The 13,988-nt window shown below is 44.3% G+C and overlaps 1 protein-coding gene and 1 pseudogene across 1 annotated transcript; both read right to left on the bottom strand.

Moving 5' to 3' along the window:
• Positions 1-8,711: 8,711 nt before the first annotated feature.
• On the bottom strand, positions 8,712-9,743 carry LOC136480952 (uncharacterized; the record flags this gene model as incomplete). The annotated part of the gene is made up of 3 exons (XM_066478367.1): positions 8,712-8,835; positions 8,926-9,189; positions 9,268-9,743. Coding segments are annotated over 3 exons (864 nt in total), but the record flags the coding sequence as incomplete, so codon positions are not given.
• LOC136482965 (uncharacterized) lies at positions 9,714-11,900 on the bottom strand (annotated as a pseudogene).
• Between the last annotated feature and the right edge of the window lie 2,088 nt (positions 11,901-13,988).

Consider the following 13,988-nt stretch of genomic DNA (forward strand, 5'->3'; position numbering starts at 1 on the left):
TCGCAGCCACTCACTCCAGATAGTAACATATCCACAGCAATCACACAGATTCTGTAATAAAAATGCAGGCCTTTAAGTGTATCTTAGACAAAACCTACACTTTCTTACTCTCTAAAAAAACTACAGAGAGATCCGTGCGGCCAAGCTTTAAAAATCTGCATTCACCTTGGGCCATGTTTTTCGTAGAATATTGGTTACTTTTACTAGTAGTATTTCATATAACCTTTCTTTGTTTTATAAAAGGAAATGCTTGCATTTGCTATCGGAGTGGTTAGTGGTAGGTGCAGTTGTAAATCACTTGCTACCTGCCTCTGCAAAAGGGCTAATAATCCACTCACACTCGGTACTATACAACATAGGATTATTTCATCAATGAACTAGTAGGTAGAACTCCCCATGTGATTTCTTCCTCTCTGGCACTCCCCATGTGGTTTCTCTCCAATCTGTATCTAGATTTGTACCCTGGAATTTTCATCCGAGTAGCAGACAAAAAAATGCAAGCTCTCAACTTTACATTGTATATTCATCCTTTTGTGTTAGTTGCATTCAGAAAAGAAAAAAATCTTAAATCAACATCGAAGGTGCGACACTTCCATCAGGAGTGTCTTACCTCATTGCTGCTGCCAGTTCCTTTTGCTGCTGTTTCTTTACATACTTATATCCTTGCACTATTTAGTTCTTTTGGAAACTTCAGGATGATTTCAGTTCCTTTTATCTTATATTTATTTGCTACCTCATCCCTTTTACTGTCTACTGTTGTCTTACCTCATTAAATGAGTATGAAACCCCACTCAAACTGGCTTTAGCCTTCAAGGTCATTCACACTTGCATTTTTAAACCCCACTCAAATTGGCTTTTAGCGTTGTTTGTGTACTAGGAGCGATCTTAGACTGAAATGCTCTTCCTTTCAGTGAAATAGCAAGTGGCATCAATTTGCTATTATTAAGTGCAAGTGGCATCCATTTCAGTGAAAGCGTACTATTAACTTTTTTTCTGTTTCATCATGGGTTCCTGTTTTGGCAATTTGAGTATTGGAATTGCGGTTAGAATGATAGGTGTTTGCTTTCTGCTTATTGCCATTGATCGTGCTTGTTGGTTCCTTTTGGAAATTGCATTGTCACTGTTCCTTTAACCTTAAGATCTTTAACTGGAAGTGAGTGTACATGTGTTTCTATAAAAAAAGAAGGGCCTAGCTAGTTGTTGTTATTCTTTTTACTGGACAACCGTTGAACTTTAACTGCTACCTAGCTAGGTTGCAATATAGCATGCTTCCTTTACAATATAATAAAGTCTGAATGTTGCTTTAAAACTGATAACCTACTGGCAAAAGACTATTTTGGTTAGTTTTTAGTTCCAACATGGCACTACAACGGTAAAAAAGTATATGTAATGAAGCTATGGCAAGGTGGTCATGTAGATCTGTAATCTCCAACCAAGGCATTGTTGCACTATTAACTTGTCTGTCATATGATAGAGGATATATTGGTTGTAGCAGTTTGCATGCATGTGTGTTGATAGGAACAGAGTAGTTTAGTACCAGTTGTAGTCACTATTTTTCAAATAGTTCAGAGTATTTTTGCTTCAGTGCATTTCGCTTATGGCAGCAGCACAGTGAGGCTTTAATTTGTGCTATTTCTTTAAGCAGTAATTGCTATTTTAGCTTTTAGAGTCTGGTAGCTATGTTATCAATTTTAGTTTTAGTTTATGTTTGCTTATCAATTTTAGTTTCATTTTTTAGTAGCTATCTCCATCTGTTCCTCTCTCTCTGGTGTGTGCGTAGCAGCAGCAAGGCTACTCGGCCAAGCCTGCTGATCCGCCAGGCCATCTTTGGTGTGTGCGTAGCAGCAGCAGCAGCAGCAAGACTACTACTACTACTACTACTATACTGAACTACTACTACTCTACTCTACTGAACTACTACTACTCTACTTGCTACTGCTAGCTACTCCTACTCCTACTAGCTAGCTGCTACTCTACTCTCTTCCCTAGCTGCTGGTTGCTACTCTACTCACTTCCCTATACTACTAAGTGGCTCACTTCCCTATCCTCTATATTTGGGAAGCAGTAGCTGCTTTTTTCACACCTTTTCCTCTCTATGTTTGCTAAGCAGCTGTTGCTTTTTTTGCCAAATCTCCCCTCTCCTCTCCTCTCCTTTGTTTTGCCGATGATGAAATTGTCCAAGTCCATACATTATATGGAATATGAGCTGATGATCAAGAACTTGTGAGGAACTTGGCATCATTAGCAGCCGCCCCTACATTACCTTCTCCTCTCTTCTCTGTTATGATGCCTTGATGCTCCAAGTTCAAGATCAAATGATGATTGACATGTTTCTGAGACCTCTACTACTGCTACTTCTCATATTTTGATATATTGTTGTTTTATAGGACTACTTTGGTTTATAGACCTTTTTGATTTCTTATACCTTCTCACGTACCTAATGCACACTTTCTTGCATCTATTAGAACAAAGCGCGAAATAATATCGCGGACACCAAACAGTGTAGCCCGATGCCCCGAGCATGATGAGCAGCCAACCTATGAGAAGCAAGCACTAGAGGACCAGCTTACTCAGGAGCAGTTCGATAATGAGTTAGAAAAGGATCTAGAAGTGATGCTTACTCAGGAGCAGTGTGACGAGGAGGAAGGGGGAGCAGAAGGAAGAGCAGGAGAGGCTGTTGAAGGCTAAGAAGTTGATGATGATGATGAGGAGGAGGACTCAGAAGAGGGATATGTAAGTCCCGAGGATCCTTTCCCACGTGAAGCTAGAAGGAGGCCAACGGAGGAAGATTTGGATAAGGATTTTGACCCGAACGAGGAGGTAGGGAAAAAGCCTTAGTTTGTAAATTTTGCTAAAGCTTTGGCTGTGTTACCTCTGCTAACACTTTGACCTGTCGTATATACAGGTCCCTCCTGAAACTCAGAAAAGACGACGTCGACGTCCGTGACATCTCGCTGGACAAGACGTAGTAGAGGAAAGGAGAGCAGAGGCAACAGCCACAGAGACGGATCACGATGCGTCTGCTCCACAACCTCAAGACACAACCACGACTACCAAGCCTAAGCGGAAACGAGGGGATAGAAAAGGAAATCTATATCCAGATAAGGCATGCTATGGGATAACGGAGGTCGGGCTAGTAGGGGAGATCCTTGAGCCAAAGGAATTAAGAGGACGATTCCGTAATGTGATCGGGGCCCTAATAAGAGATAAATTGAACCCAGAAATCCCTAACTGAAGAGAGGTACTAGAGAACAAAAAGAATGAACTATGGGATAGGCAGCTGAAGCTCAATTTTAGATTTCCGAAGGGTAAGCACAAACTGGTAAAAAATGCTTTCAGGATGATGGGAGAGTCATTTCGACATTGGAGGTCAGAGGTCAACACGAAGTATATCCAAAAGGGGTTAACTCCCTTCAACGAGTTCGGCAAAATAACTCCTAGTCAATGGGAGGAGCTCGTGGCTCAGAAGACTTCACCAGAGGCATTAGAGCTCAGTGCCCTTAACACCGAGCTGGCGAAGAGGAACAAACACCACCATCATCTAGGCCCCGGTGGCTACTATGCTAAGGAAGAGCAGTTTAGGAAGATGGACGAAGAGGCCACAGCTGCTGGGAATATTGATGTGACGAATTTGAAGGTACGCTCAAGGAATTAGATATATGCGAGGAGTACAGAATCATCCGGCAGTAATCTTAAGTTTGATAAGCCGGAGACCCAAGAGGCAGTATCAAGGATACTGAAATATACTGAAGACAAGGAGAATGGCTCATTCAATCCTTCCAGAGAGAGAGACGAGCTTAGCCTTGGTTTGGGAAACAAGGAGCACACAGACCGCACCAGGGGGCTAGGGAAAAGAACGACCTAGAAGCAAGGATTCGAAGAGGACAGGCACATGTACAAGAAACATGGTAGAGACCGGGAGACTAGTCTTGAGCTCCAAGTGAAGGCTCTAGTTGCGAAGGCGCTGGAGGAGCAAGGACTGTCTACGGAGCCACGGATATTAGTGACATCGCCGGGAGAACTGGCATTAGTTGCCAGCCCTCCGAAAGTTCCTAGCAGCCACAACCCCCATCGATCGCATATGGGAACCAACTAGTTGCACCTTGGTGTTTCTCAGTGGCCGGCAGAACACTGTGATGGAGGTGGCAACGGGTGTGGCACATCCTCCCGGTGGCTTACACCACAATAATAAGATGCCGCCGGACTACACTTGAGTCGAGGTGCATATAGTGAAGCCCAAGTTCATGCAGCGGAGGATAGACTACGCAACTCCCAAGGGGCTGGTGTTACTCGGAGACGTTATGGGGCAGTTCATCCTCTAGCACAAACGGGACATTATATTGACTGCTTCTTCGCCGCCTCCCCCTCTCCCAAATTTGGAGCGAGTTGTTGAGGTCCAGGAGATATTTTCACCATCTCGTGACCACCACATTCCTGAGATGTCACATTCTTCCCCGCCTCCTAGCGAGCATGTGCCTGATGAGATGCCACAACCTTCTCCAGCTCGTACCGAGCAAGTGCATGATGAGATGTCACAATCTTCTCAACAAGCACAGCTGATACATGAACAACGAGGGCCTCCTAAAGAAGGTGATGCACAAGAAGATGAGGACGTGCCTGAATGGGAACTTCAAAAGAAGCATCCAATCACCATAAGGCCAGTTTATGTTCTGATGAAAGATGTCTCATCGGTGTCCAAGTGGTTTTCCCATGACCAGTTCAAGCCTGAGAACCAAGTTAAAAAGTCCCATCACGGGGTTCTAAGGAGGCCGTCACTAGCAAACTCCACCAAATTGCAAAGCAGTATCCAAATGTTGATGCCATCAAATGGTCAAAGGATTGCCCGAAAACATATGAAAGAGGCAAGCCCTTCCTACCAAACCGGGACATCCAGCGCCTACCACTTGGAATGAGAAGGTTCCATGATTGGTACTTGCGTGTTCTCCCAACGAGCATAGATCTCATACAAGCATGCTTCCCCACCGGCACATTTGGAAGCCCAGTCAGAAAAATTGTCTTTGACTTCAATGACATGCACACATGCTTTCACCTAGGGAAATGGAGATGAATCTAATTCGCACGTGGTGCCTGTAAGTCCTTGTCCTCCCGATATGATATGAATGTAATCTTTGCATTTTGTTGTAACTAACCCACGCCGTGATTTGTAGAATGCAAGTGCACATTGTCAAACAAATGCCAAGTGTGAAAGCCGGGTATCTTGACCCTCAAGCTATAGCCCAAACAAATTTTAATTACCCTAAACAGTGGACACTGGATGCCAAAGAGCTAGCTGTTGCAAAGACTCTTTGGGAGAAAGAGCGCATCCGTACGGCGAAACTAAGGGAAGAGTTCCTTAAGGTTGTGGCATACATTGCCCTGGCTTTCAAAAATCTCCAACAACACTCTACTATATGGCTACCATACAACTTCGAGTAAGTTCAACTCTATACTTAAAGCTTTGTTCGATATATTTTATTCGATGCAAAAGAGCTTATCTAGTTCCATGATTAAATCCATGCAGCAACCACTAGATTTGTATAGCCGTCGATGTCGGGAGAAGCATGTCATGGGTCTTTGATTCAATAGATAGGGACCCGGTGACATACAAAGACTTCATATCGATTCTCAAGACGGATACATATCGACAATCCTCATTAGCTTATATGTTTGTATACGTACTTGTAACGTTCACTTTTGGATTCTAACAAGTTGTATTTGCCAAAATAATTCGAACAAGGCATTTAGGTTCTATGTCACTAATCATCACGGAAGGCATGATCCAGCAAGGAAGGAAAAACTAGCTATAAAAACACTATGTGCGGTAAGTGTAACTTACTTCTTCAGTACTCCGTTACATGGCTGTCAAAAGCATTACTTAACATTTTCATATGCAAAACACACAGTGCCCCAAGCAGAAGCCTAGAAGTGTACATTGTAGATACTATATATGTTCTATGATGAGTAACACCGGTGCCTACAGGAGACACCCCTTAAGGGTAAGTTTGAACCTCTTCACCCGTAGTATAAAAACTTCGTACATGGTATAAAATACTAAACTAAAACTTGTTCTCTTGTAGTGGAGAGAAGAGAAAGGAATGAAAAGAGACCCATACAAGGATGACCAACTCTTAGAGCTCGTCGGCGACATTTGCAACTTCATATTGGACCAGATTGTACACGTCAAAGGCGCCTACCATGACCGAGAGTCTGACTTAGGTAGAAATCCTCAGTACCAACACCTTCGTGAGACTGAAAGGCTAGCTCTAGGATGTTGATAACAATGTGTATGGAATTTGTATATTTAATGATGGATTGTATATATTCTTGTGAATTGGACTTGTAATTGTAGTTTATATAATACTCTTGTGCTTGTAGTCGTAGTCGGAACGCTGGTCGCGAGGCGTTCGGCAACGCGAACGCGGTTCGGAACGTTGGTCACGGGGCGTTCGGCAACATGAACGCTGGATGGAATACGCGGAAACAAACAGCGTTTTGGTTGAATTTGAATTGTAAATTTGAATTTTTTTTTGCGGGAAAACATACTGTAGGGGTGGTTTATAGATTGAACCGCCCATACAAACAGGTATTATAGAGGCGGCTGGTACTACAGCCGCCCCTACAAATCGATTTGTAGGGGCGGCTGATAATACGAGCCGCTCCTACAAATCGATTTGTAGGGGCGGCTATAGTACCAGCTGCCTCTACAAATCGATTTGTAGGGGCGGCCTGAAAACCGCTCTTACAAATGCATGATTTGTAGAGACGGCTCGGTAGAGGTGGCTGGTCAAACCGCTCCTACAAAAAGTTAGGAGCCATCCCTAAAAATTGATTTTTGTAGTCAGCACGAACGCCGCAGGCAGCCTGCCATCGATCTCGCTTGCTTCAGCCGTCAAATGCACGTGGCTTGCCGGTCGTCCTTCGTTTTGGTGGACGTCCCCTCTACGTGCTTAATCGTTGGGAAGCGCAGGCAACGTATAATCCCTTCGTTTTGGTAGACGTCCCCTCTACGTGCCCTCTACACTGCTGCTCCTCCACCAACTTGTAGAATCCGCGTGCTGCCTGCCTCCAGGGTGTGTCCACCTTCAAATGAGTGCGGGAGGCTGGACTTCTCCTGTAGACGGCACACCAACCGGTCTTGCTGTCGATCCGAGCAAGGGCGCCGGTGTAGATGTACGTGCCTGTGCGCTGTGTTGGCTTCCTCCTTGCTTGCTTGGCCCGGCGACCACACATCAGCTGCCCAGCGGCCGGAGCTGCGTGGAGCCGTCTTGAGGCGGGGCATCCTCTTGTTTCCTCAGGCAGGTGAATTGCGACGATCCCTTCCGGCTCCTGGTATAGGGAAAATAATATATTTATCTTTTCCTTGTTTCTTGCTATATACGTAGATTTTAAAGTATAATATAGATTTATTTTTCTGCTTCTTTTTACCTCTAATAATGGCACAGGTGGGTAATTTTCTAGAATCACTACTACAGAAGTTAACTGTAGGGACGGCTCTAGAGCCTCTGTAGGGACAGCTGCGCCAGCCACCCTTCCCAGGGTGTTCCTACAGAGGGTGCCTATGTAGGAGCGGTTTCATGACCGCCCCTGCAGTGCCCTCTGTAGGGGCGGCTGGTGTTTTCAGCCGCCCCTATAGTGCCCTCTATAAGGACGCCTGGTAATATCAGCCGCCCCTGTAGTGGACTTCTCTAAGGGCGGCTGTATCACCAGCTGCCCCTGCTGTGTGTATTTGTAAGTGCGGTTCAATCAAGAACCGCCCCTACAGTGGATTTTCCAGCAAAAAAATTAAATAATTCAAATTCAAATCTGACCACATATATATATATATATATATATATATATATATATATATATATATATATATATATATATATATATAATTCAAATTCGAATCTGACCGCCACAAATATACATATATACATCCACAAACACAAGACCATCATCACAAATCATAATTCACAAAAGTTCATCATTACAACATAGTCCATTATGAAGTCCATCATTATAACATAGTCCATTAAGATATCCACAAGTCCACATGCAAAACAAAGTCCAAACCATTCCAAAGTCTGATTCAAATCATACCACAAGTCCACATTGTCATCAACGGCCTAGGGCTAACCTATCAGTCTCCCGAAGGTGTTGGTACAGAGGATTACTACCTAAGTCGAAAAGAAGATGATGGTAAGTGCCTATATGATACACAATCTGGTCCATTATAAAGTTGCAAAGGTCGCCGACCATCTCTAAGAGCTCGTCATCCTTGTATGGGTTCCTTCTCGTGTCTTTATCTTTCTCCAACTACAAGAGAACAAGTTTAGGTTTACTATATCACGACATATGCGAACTTTTCATACTACGAGCGAAGAGGTTCAAACTTACCAGATTGGGGTTTCTGTTGTAGCCACCGATGGTACTCATCATAATGCATGTGTAGTATCCACAATGTAGACTCCCAGGCTTCTGCTTGGGGCACTGTGTGTTTTGCATATGGAGATGTTAAGTAATGCTATTGACAGACACGTAATATATGGAGTACCAAAGTAAATGACACTTACCGCACATAGAGTTTTGATATACAACTTTTCCTTCCTATTTGGATGATGCCTCCCCTTATGTTCCTGGACATAGTGGTTTAGCAAATGCAACTTGTTAGTATCCCACATTGAACCTTACAAGTACGTATGCAAACATAGTAGCTAAAATGAGGATTGTCAATATGTATACGTCTTAACAATCGTTATGAAGTCTTTGTATGTCTCGACTGGGAAATCTGCTGAATCAAAGACCCATGCCATGCTATATGAGAGCCAGACGCCTATGCAAATCCAGTGATCGCTGCATGAATTTAGTCATAGAAGGAACACATAAGCTCTTTTGCATCGAACAAAGTAATTTGAACAAAGCTAAGTATATAGTCGAACTTACTTGAAGTGGTATGGTATCCATATATTATCGTGTTGTTGGAGATTTTTAAAACATAGGGCAATGTATGCCACAACCTTGAGGGACTCTTCCAATATTTTCTTGTTCCTGATGTCCTCTTTCTTCTTAAGTGTCTTTCTAGCTCCTAGTTCTTTGCAATCTAGTTTCCACTCTTTAGGGTAATTAAAATTTGTTGATGCTATAGGTGAAGGGTCTATATACCCGTGTTTCAGAGCTGACCTCTTTTTCACAAAGTCCGCTTGCATTCTACAAATCACGGCGCGGGTTAGTTACAACAAAATTAAAAGATTACATTCATATCATATCGAGAGGGCAAGGACTTACAGGCACCATATGCGAATCAGATTCATTTTCATTCGTCCGAGGTGGAAGCATGCCTGGATATCCTTAAACTCAACGGCAATTTGCCCACCTGGGGCTCCAAATGTGCCGGCAGGGATCCATGCTTGTAAGATTTTTAGTTCAGTTATCTGAGCACGCAAGTACCAATCGTGGAACTTTCTCATTCCACGTGGCAAGCACTGTATGACTCGGTTTGGTATGAAGTTCTTGCCTTTTTCATATTTATCCGGGCAATCATTTGACCATTTGAGGTTATCAACAGCAGGATACTTGTTAAACCCTTTGTGCAGTTTGCTAGTGGTGCCCTCCTCAGTGGTGCCCTCCTCAGAAGCTGGTGCTCTGAATTCTTTTACTTGGTTCTTAGGCTTGAACTGGTCATGAGCCATCCACTTGTGCACCGACGAGATATCATTAATGCCCACATACGATGGCCTTATCTTGATTGGGATTTTGTTTCGAGCTTCCCATTCGGGCACGTCCTTGTCAACTTGTGCATCACCTGCTCTAGGGGCCACTTGTTCTTCATGTATCGGCTATTCACGAGGCAATTGCTGTTCATGAGACACTTGTTGTTCATGTATCGGCTGCGCTTGTTGATAAGGATGTTGCATCTCATCATGCCTTTGCTCGGTACGAGCTGGAGAAGGACGTGGCATGTCATCATGCCCATGCTCGATACGAGGTGGAGAAGGATGTGGCATGTCATCATGCCCTTGCTCGGTATGAGGTGGAGAAGTCTCTAGCGTGTGGTGGTCATGGTCATGGGCCGGTGAGTATACCTCCCCGTCCTCGATGGGTCGCTCCAGAGGATGAACTTCAGTCGGAGTTGGCGAAGACTCGGTCAATACAATGTCCTGTCTGTGCCAGAGGATGAACTAGTTCATGACGTCTCCGAGTAACACGAGCCCCTCGGGAGTAGGGTGTTCTATCTTCCAAGTCATGAACTCGGGCTTCACGGTATGCACCTCAACCCGAGTGTAGTCCTGCGGGATGTCCCTATTGTGCCACGTGTCGCCCGGAGGATGTGCCACGCCCGTTGCCACCTCAATGATCACGCTTTGCCTGCCCATTGGAACCACCAATTTGCAATTGGTTGGCGCCCGTATGCGATCGATGGGGGTTCCGGGTGCATTGGAACCTTGACTGCTGGGAACATCCGGAGGGCTACCAACTACCGCCAGTTCTCTGGGCGGCCCCATTGGTGTCTGTGGCTCCATCGTAGACAGTCCTTTCTCCACCAACATCTTTTCAACTAGAGCCTTCACTTGGCGCTCAAGATTAGACTCTCGGTCTCTGCCATGTTTCTTGTACATGTGCCTCTCCTCTACGAATCTGTGCTTCCAGGACATCCTCTTCCCTAGCCCCCTGGTGCGTCCTGTGTGCTCGGGGTTTCCCAAGGCAACGGTAAGCTCGTCCCTCTCTCTGGAAGGGTTGAATGCGCCCTTCTCCTTGTCTTCAGCAAGTTTTAGTATTTTTGATACTACCTCTCCGGTCTCCGGCTTAGCAAACTTGAGGCTACTACCGGATGAATTGACACTCCTCATGTATATTCACTGTTTAAGGCGTGGCTTCAACTTCGGCACTTCCGTATTCCCGGCAGCTTCGGCCTCTGCGTCCATCTTCCTAAAGACCTCTTGCTTGCCAGCGTAGCCACCGGGGCCTAGATGAGTGTGGTGTTGGTTCTTCTTCGCCTGCTCGCTGTTACGGGCACTGAGGGACAATGATGCCTCTGAAGTCTTCTCAGCCACGAGCTCCTCCCATTGACTAGGAGTTATGTTGCCATACTCGTGGAAAGGAGTTAACTTCTATTGGATAAAGTTCTTGTTCAGATCTGACCGCCAACGTCGGAAGCTCTGCCCCATTATCTTAAAAGCATTTTGTTGTACCAACTCGTGCGTTCCCTCCGGAAACCTGAAGTTTTGCTTCAGCTTCTCCCATAGGTCTACCTTTTGGCTCATAGGTACAAGATTCCAGCTACGGATAGTTGGGTTCAACTTATCTCTAACTACAAACCCGATGTGATTACAGAATTTCGCCCTGTATGTATATGGCTCGAGGATCTGCCCGTCTGGTCCGACCTCCGTTATCACATAGCATGCCTTGTCGTAATATTGGTTTGGCTTTCTAATCCCCCCTCGTTTCCTCTTTGGCTGGGCAGTCTCAGTCGTGGTTGTGTCCTGAGGTTGTGGAGCGGAGGCCTCATTGTGAGTACCTATGGCTCCTTCCTCTGATCTCCTTTGCCCCGCTATGTATGTCCGGCAAGACGAGCCGGAGGCCGACATCGTCTTTTCAGAGGTTGAGTAGGGACGACCTGTGTATCCGGCAGGTCAAAAGTGTTAGCAGAGGTAACATCAAGCCATAGCATTAGCCAAATTTACAAGCTACTAAGGCTTTATCCGTACCTCGTCGTTCGGATCAAAATCCTTGTCCAACTCGTCCTCCGTTGGCCTCCGTCTGGGTTCTTGTGGGAAAGGATCCTCGGGACTTACATATCCCCCTGATGAGGTGTCGTCATCATCATCCCCTTCTTCGCCTTGGGCATCCTCTCCGCCTTCTCTTCCCTGGGCTCCCCCCACTGGATCCTCATCATCGACAAGGTCCTCCTGAGTAAGCATCACTTCTAGACCCTTTTCTAACTCGTTATCGAACTGCTCCTGAGTAAGCTGATCATCTAGTTCTTACTCTCCATGGGATGGCTGCTCATCATTCACGGGGCATCGGGATGCACTCTTTGATGTTCGCGACATTTCATGCCTTGTTCTAAGAGATGCAAGAAAAAAAGTAGTATAAGTAGTAGAAGTAGTAGTACTAGTGGTAGAAGTAGTAGTACTAGTAGTAGAAGTAGTAGTACTAGTACTAGTAGTAGTACTAGTAGTAGTAGTAGTAGTAGTACTTGTAGTAGTACTAGTAGTAGTAGTAGTAGTAGTAGTACTAGTAGCGGCCCAGAAAATGATATCTCTGTAGTCTCCAATCACCATGTAAACCCAGGCTTTGCATTGCAGGAAACACAGCCTGAGCAGTTTGAGCACAATAACAGGACAGAATATCTGAAACGATGCTGACCGTTCTTGTGTTGGAAGTTTCTTGCAGCCACAATTCGATTTTAAATCTAAAATTCTATCACCAGATACTCTATCTTGCCACATGCACCAGATGCCATATAAACCAACAAGAAAGCTATACAAACAAAGCTTATGGCAAGATGGACTAACACATTGTGGGACCCATATATTATATATAAGCAACAGACTTGGTCACTGCCTCCTTCATCATGCCTGAAGCTATGGCATACAAGATCATTTTTTATATCAGGAGGGTAGGGTACCTCTTGATATTGGCAGGAATGACTACACAAAGGCATTTGCATACTCAAGTTCAAACAGCCCGCAAAATGAAAGTTTAGCCAATAACGTTTAGATCTGAAGTCTGTCATTCAATATGCACCCTCTGTAATTGATTATATTCAAATTTGCATGGCCATGCTTCTGTAGATCACCGAAGAGAATCATAGTTTTTATAATATGATTAGGAAAGAACGAATGGTCCAACTCCATCTTTTGACTACAGATCATCTGCTGGGTTTGTTTTACGAGCTGCAGACGTAGTATTTAGACTGCTGTGTTGTTGGGACCACTTAAAGTTAATGAAATATCTTTGTAACTGCTTTTTATCCGAGAATTTAATACATAGTCCAGAAATTATTAACATAGCCGAAAGGTTAAAAGGTACATATGAATTCTATGACGAAATTCTTCTTTATATAGCTTTCTTGTTGGTTGATTCCTCCCATGCGGCATGCTTCCACTGCAGTTGATTATAGTCATCCAAATAGTACAGTCAAACTCGTGGAAAATTTGTCAAGCCCAAATGCTTGAACTTTGTAGGATTATTGCAAAGCACTGCAGTGCAGCACAGCCAAACTTTTCGGAAAGCTAACCAAAAGCAGCAGGCTAATAATCATAGAAAAAGCTCAAAGTAAGGCTGCCTGCTAGCTAATCACTCCTCTGATCAGATATAGATGAAGAAAAGCACACACGGTATCTTTCCGCAAAGTTAAAGCTGCAGCTTCAAAAAATGCATGATTGGATTCTATATAGCTTGCACATATAAACCCAGCTTTTTGCGCGTATTCGGTGAGTTGGATCAGTCAGAGTAACGCGGCTAAGTAGTATACTCTGCGGCCAGCTGTGTCGGAGAGTGAGGCCAAACAAAGGGCTCAACTACATCGTGCCCCATGAATTCGACAATAATAAATGCTGGAGAATATAACATGCTAATTGTTGATGTAAAAATGGATCTGCAAACACAAAGGACTAATACTTGAATCGATATTCAAAGCGTGCCAGTCGATTTGACCTGTTAATCGACAAGGATGAAGATACGAGCACTTTGGTCCTGACAACAGCGATACGCCCGGAAATCACGGCCAAGAGGTACTTACACGGAACTCGAGAATCGCCGAAGGTCGCACTGAAGCTATGCAACTCGCCGAATCAATGAGAACTCGTAAAAAGGAAAAAATATGCAAATTGACGAAGTCGCCGAAAAATAAGTAGATGCAAATAGGAGTAGAAATTGGTTTTGATATTGATTGATATATATTATATTACATTGCCCCTCAATCTATATTTATACCCTGATCTAAAGAGACATAACCAAATACAACTAGGACACCAAATCCATATCTAAGGAAACACGTGACT

This window comes from Miscanthus floridulus, chromosome 9, assembly GCF_019320115.1.
Source record: "Miscanthus floridulus cultivar M001 chromosome 9, ASM1932011v1, whole genome shotgun sequence".
NCBI classification, from domain to species: Eukaryota; Viridiplantae; Streptophyta; class Magnoliopsida; order Poales; family Poaceae; genus Miscanthus; species Miscanthus floridulus.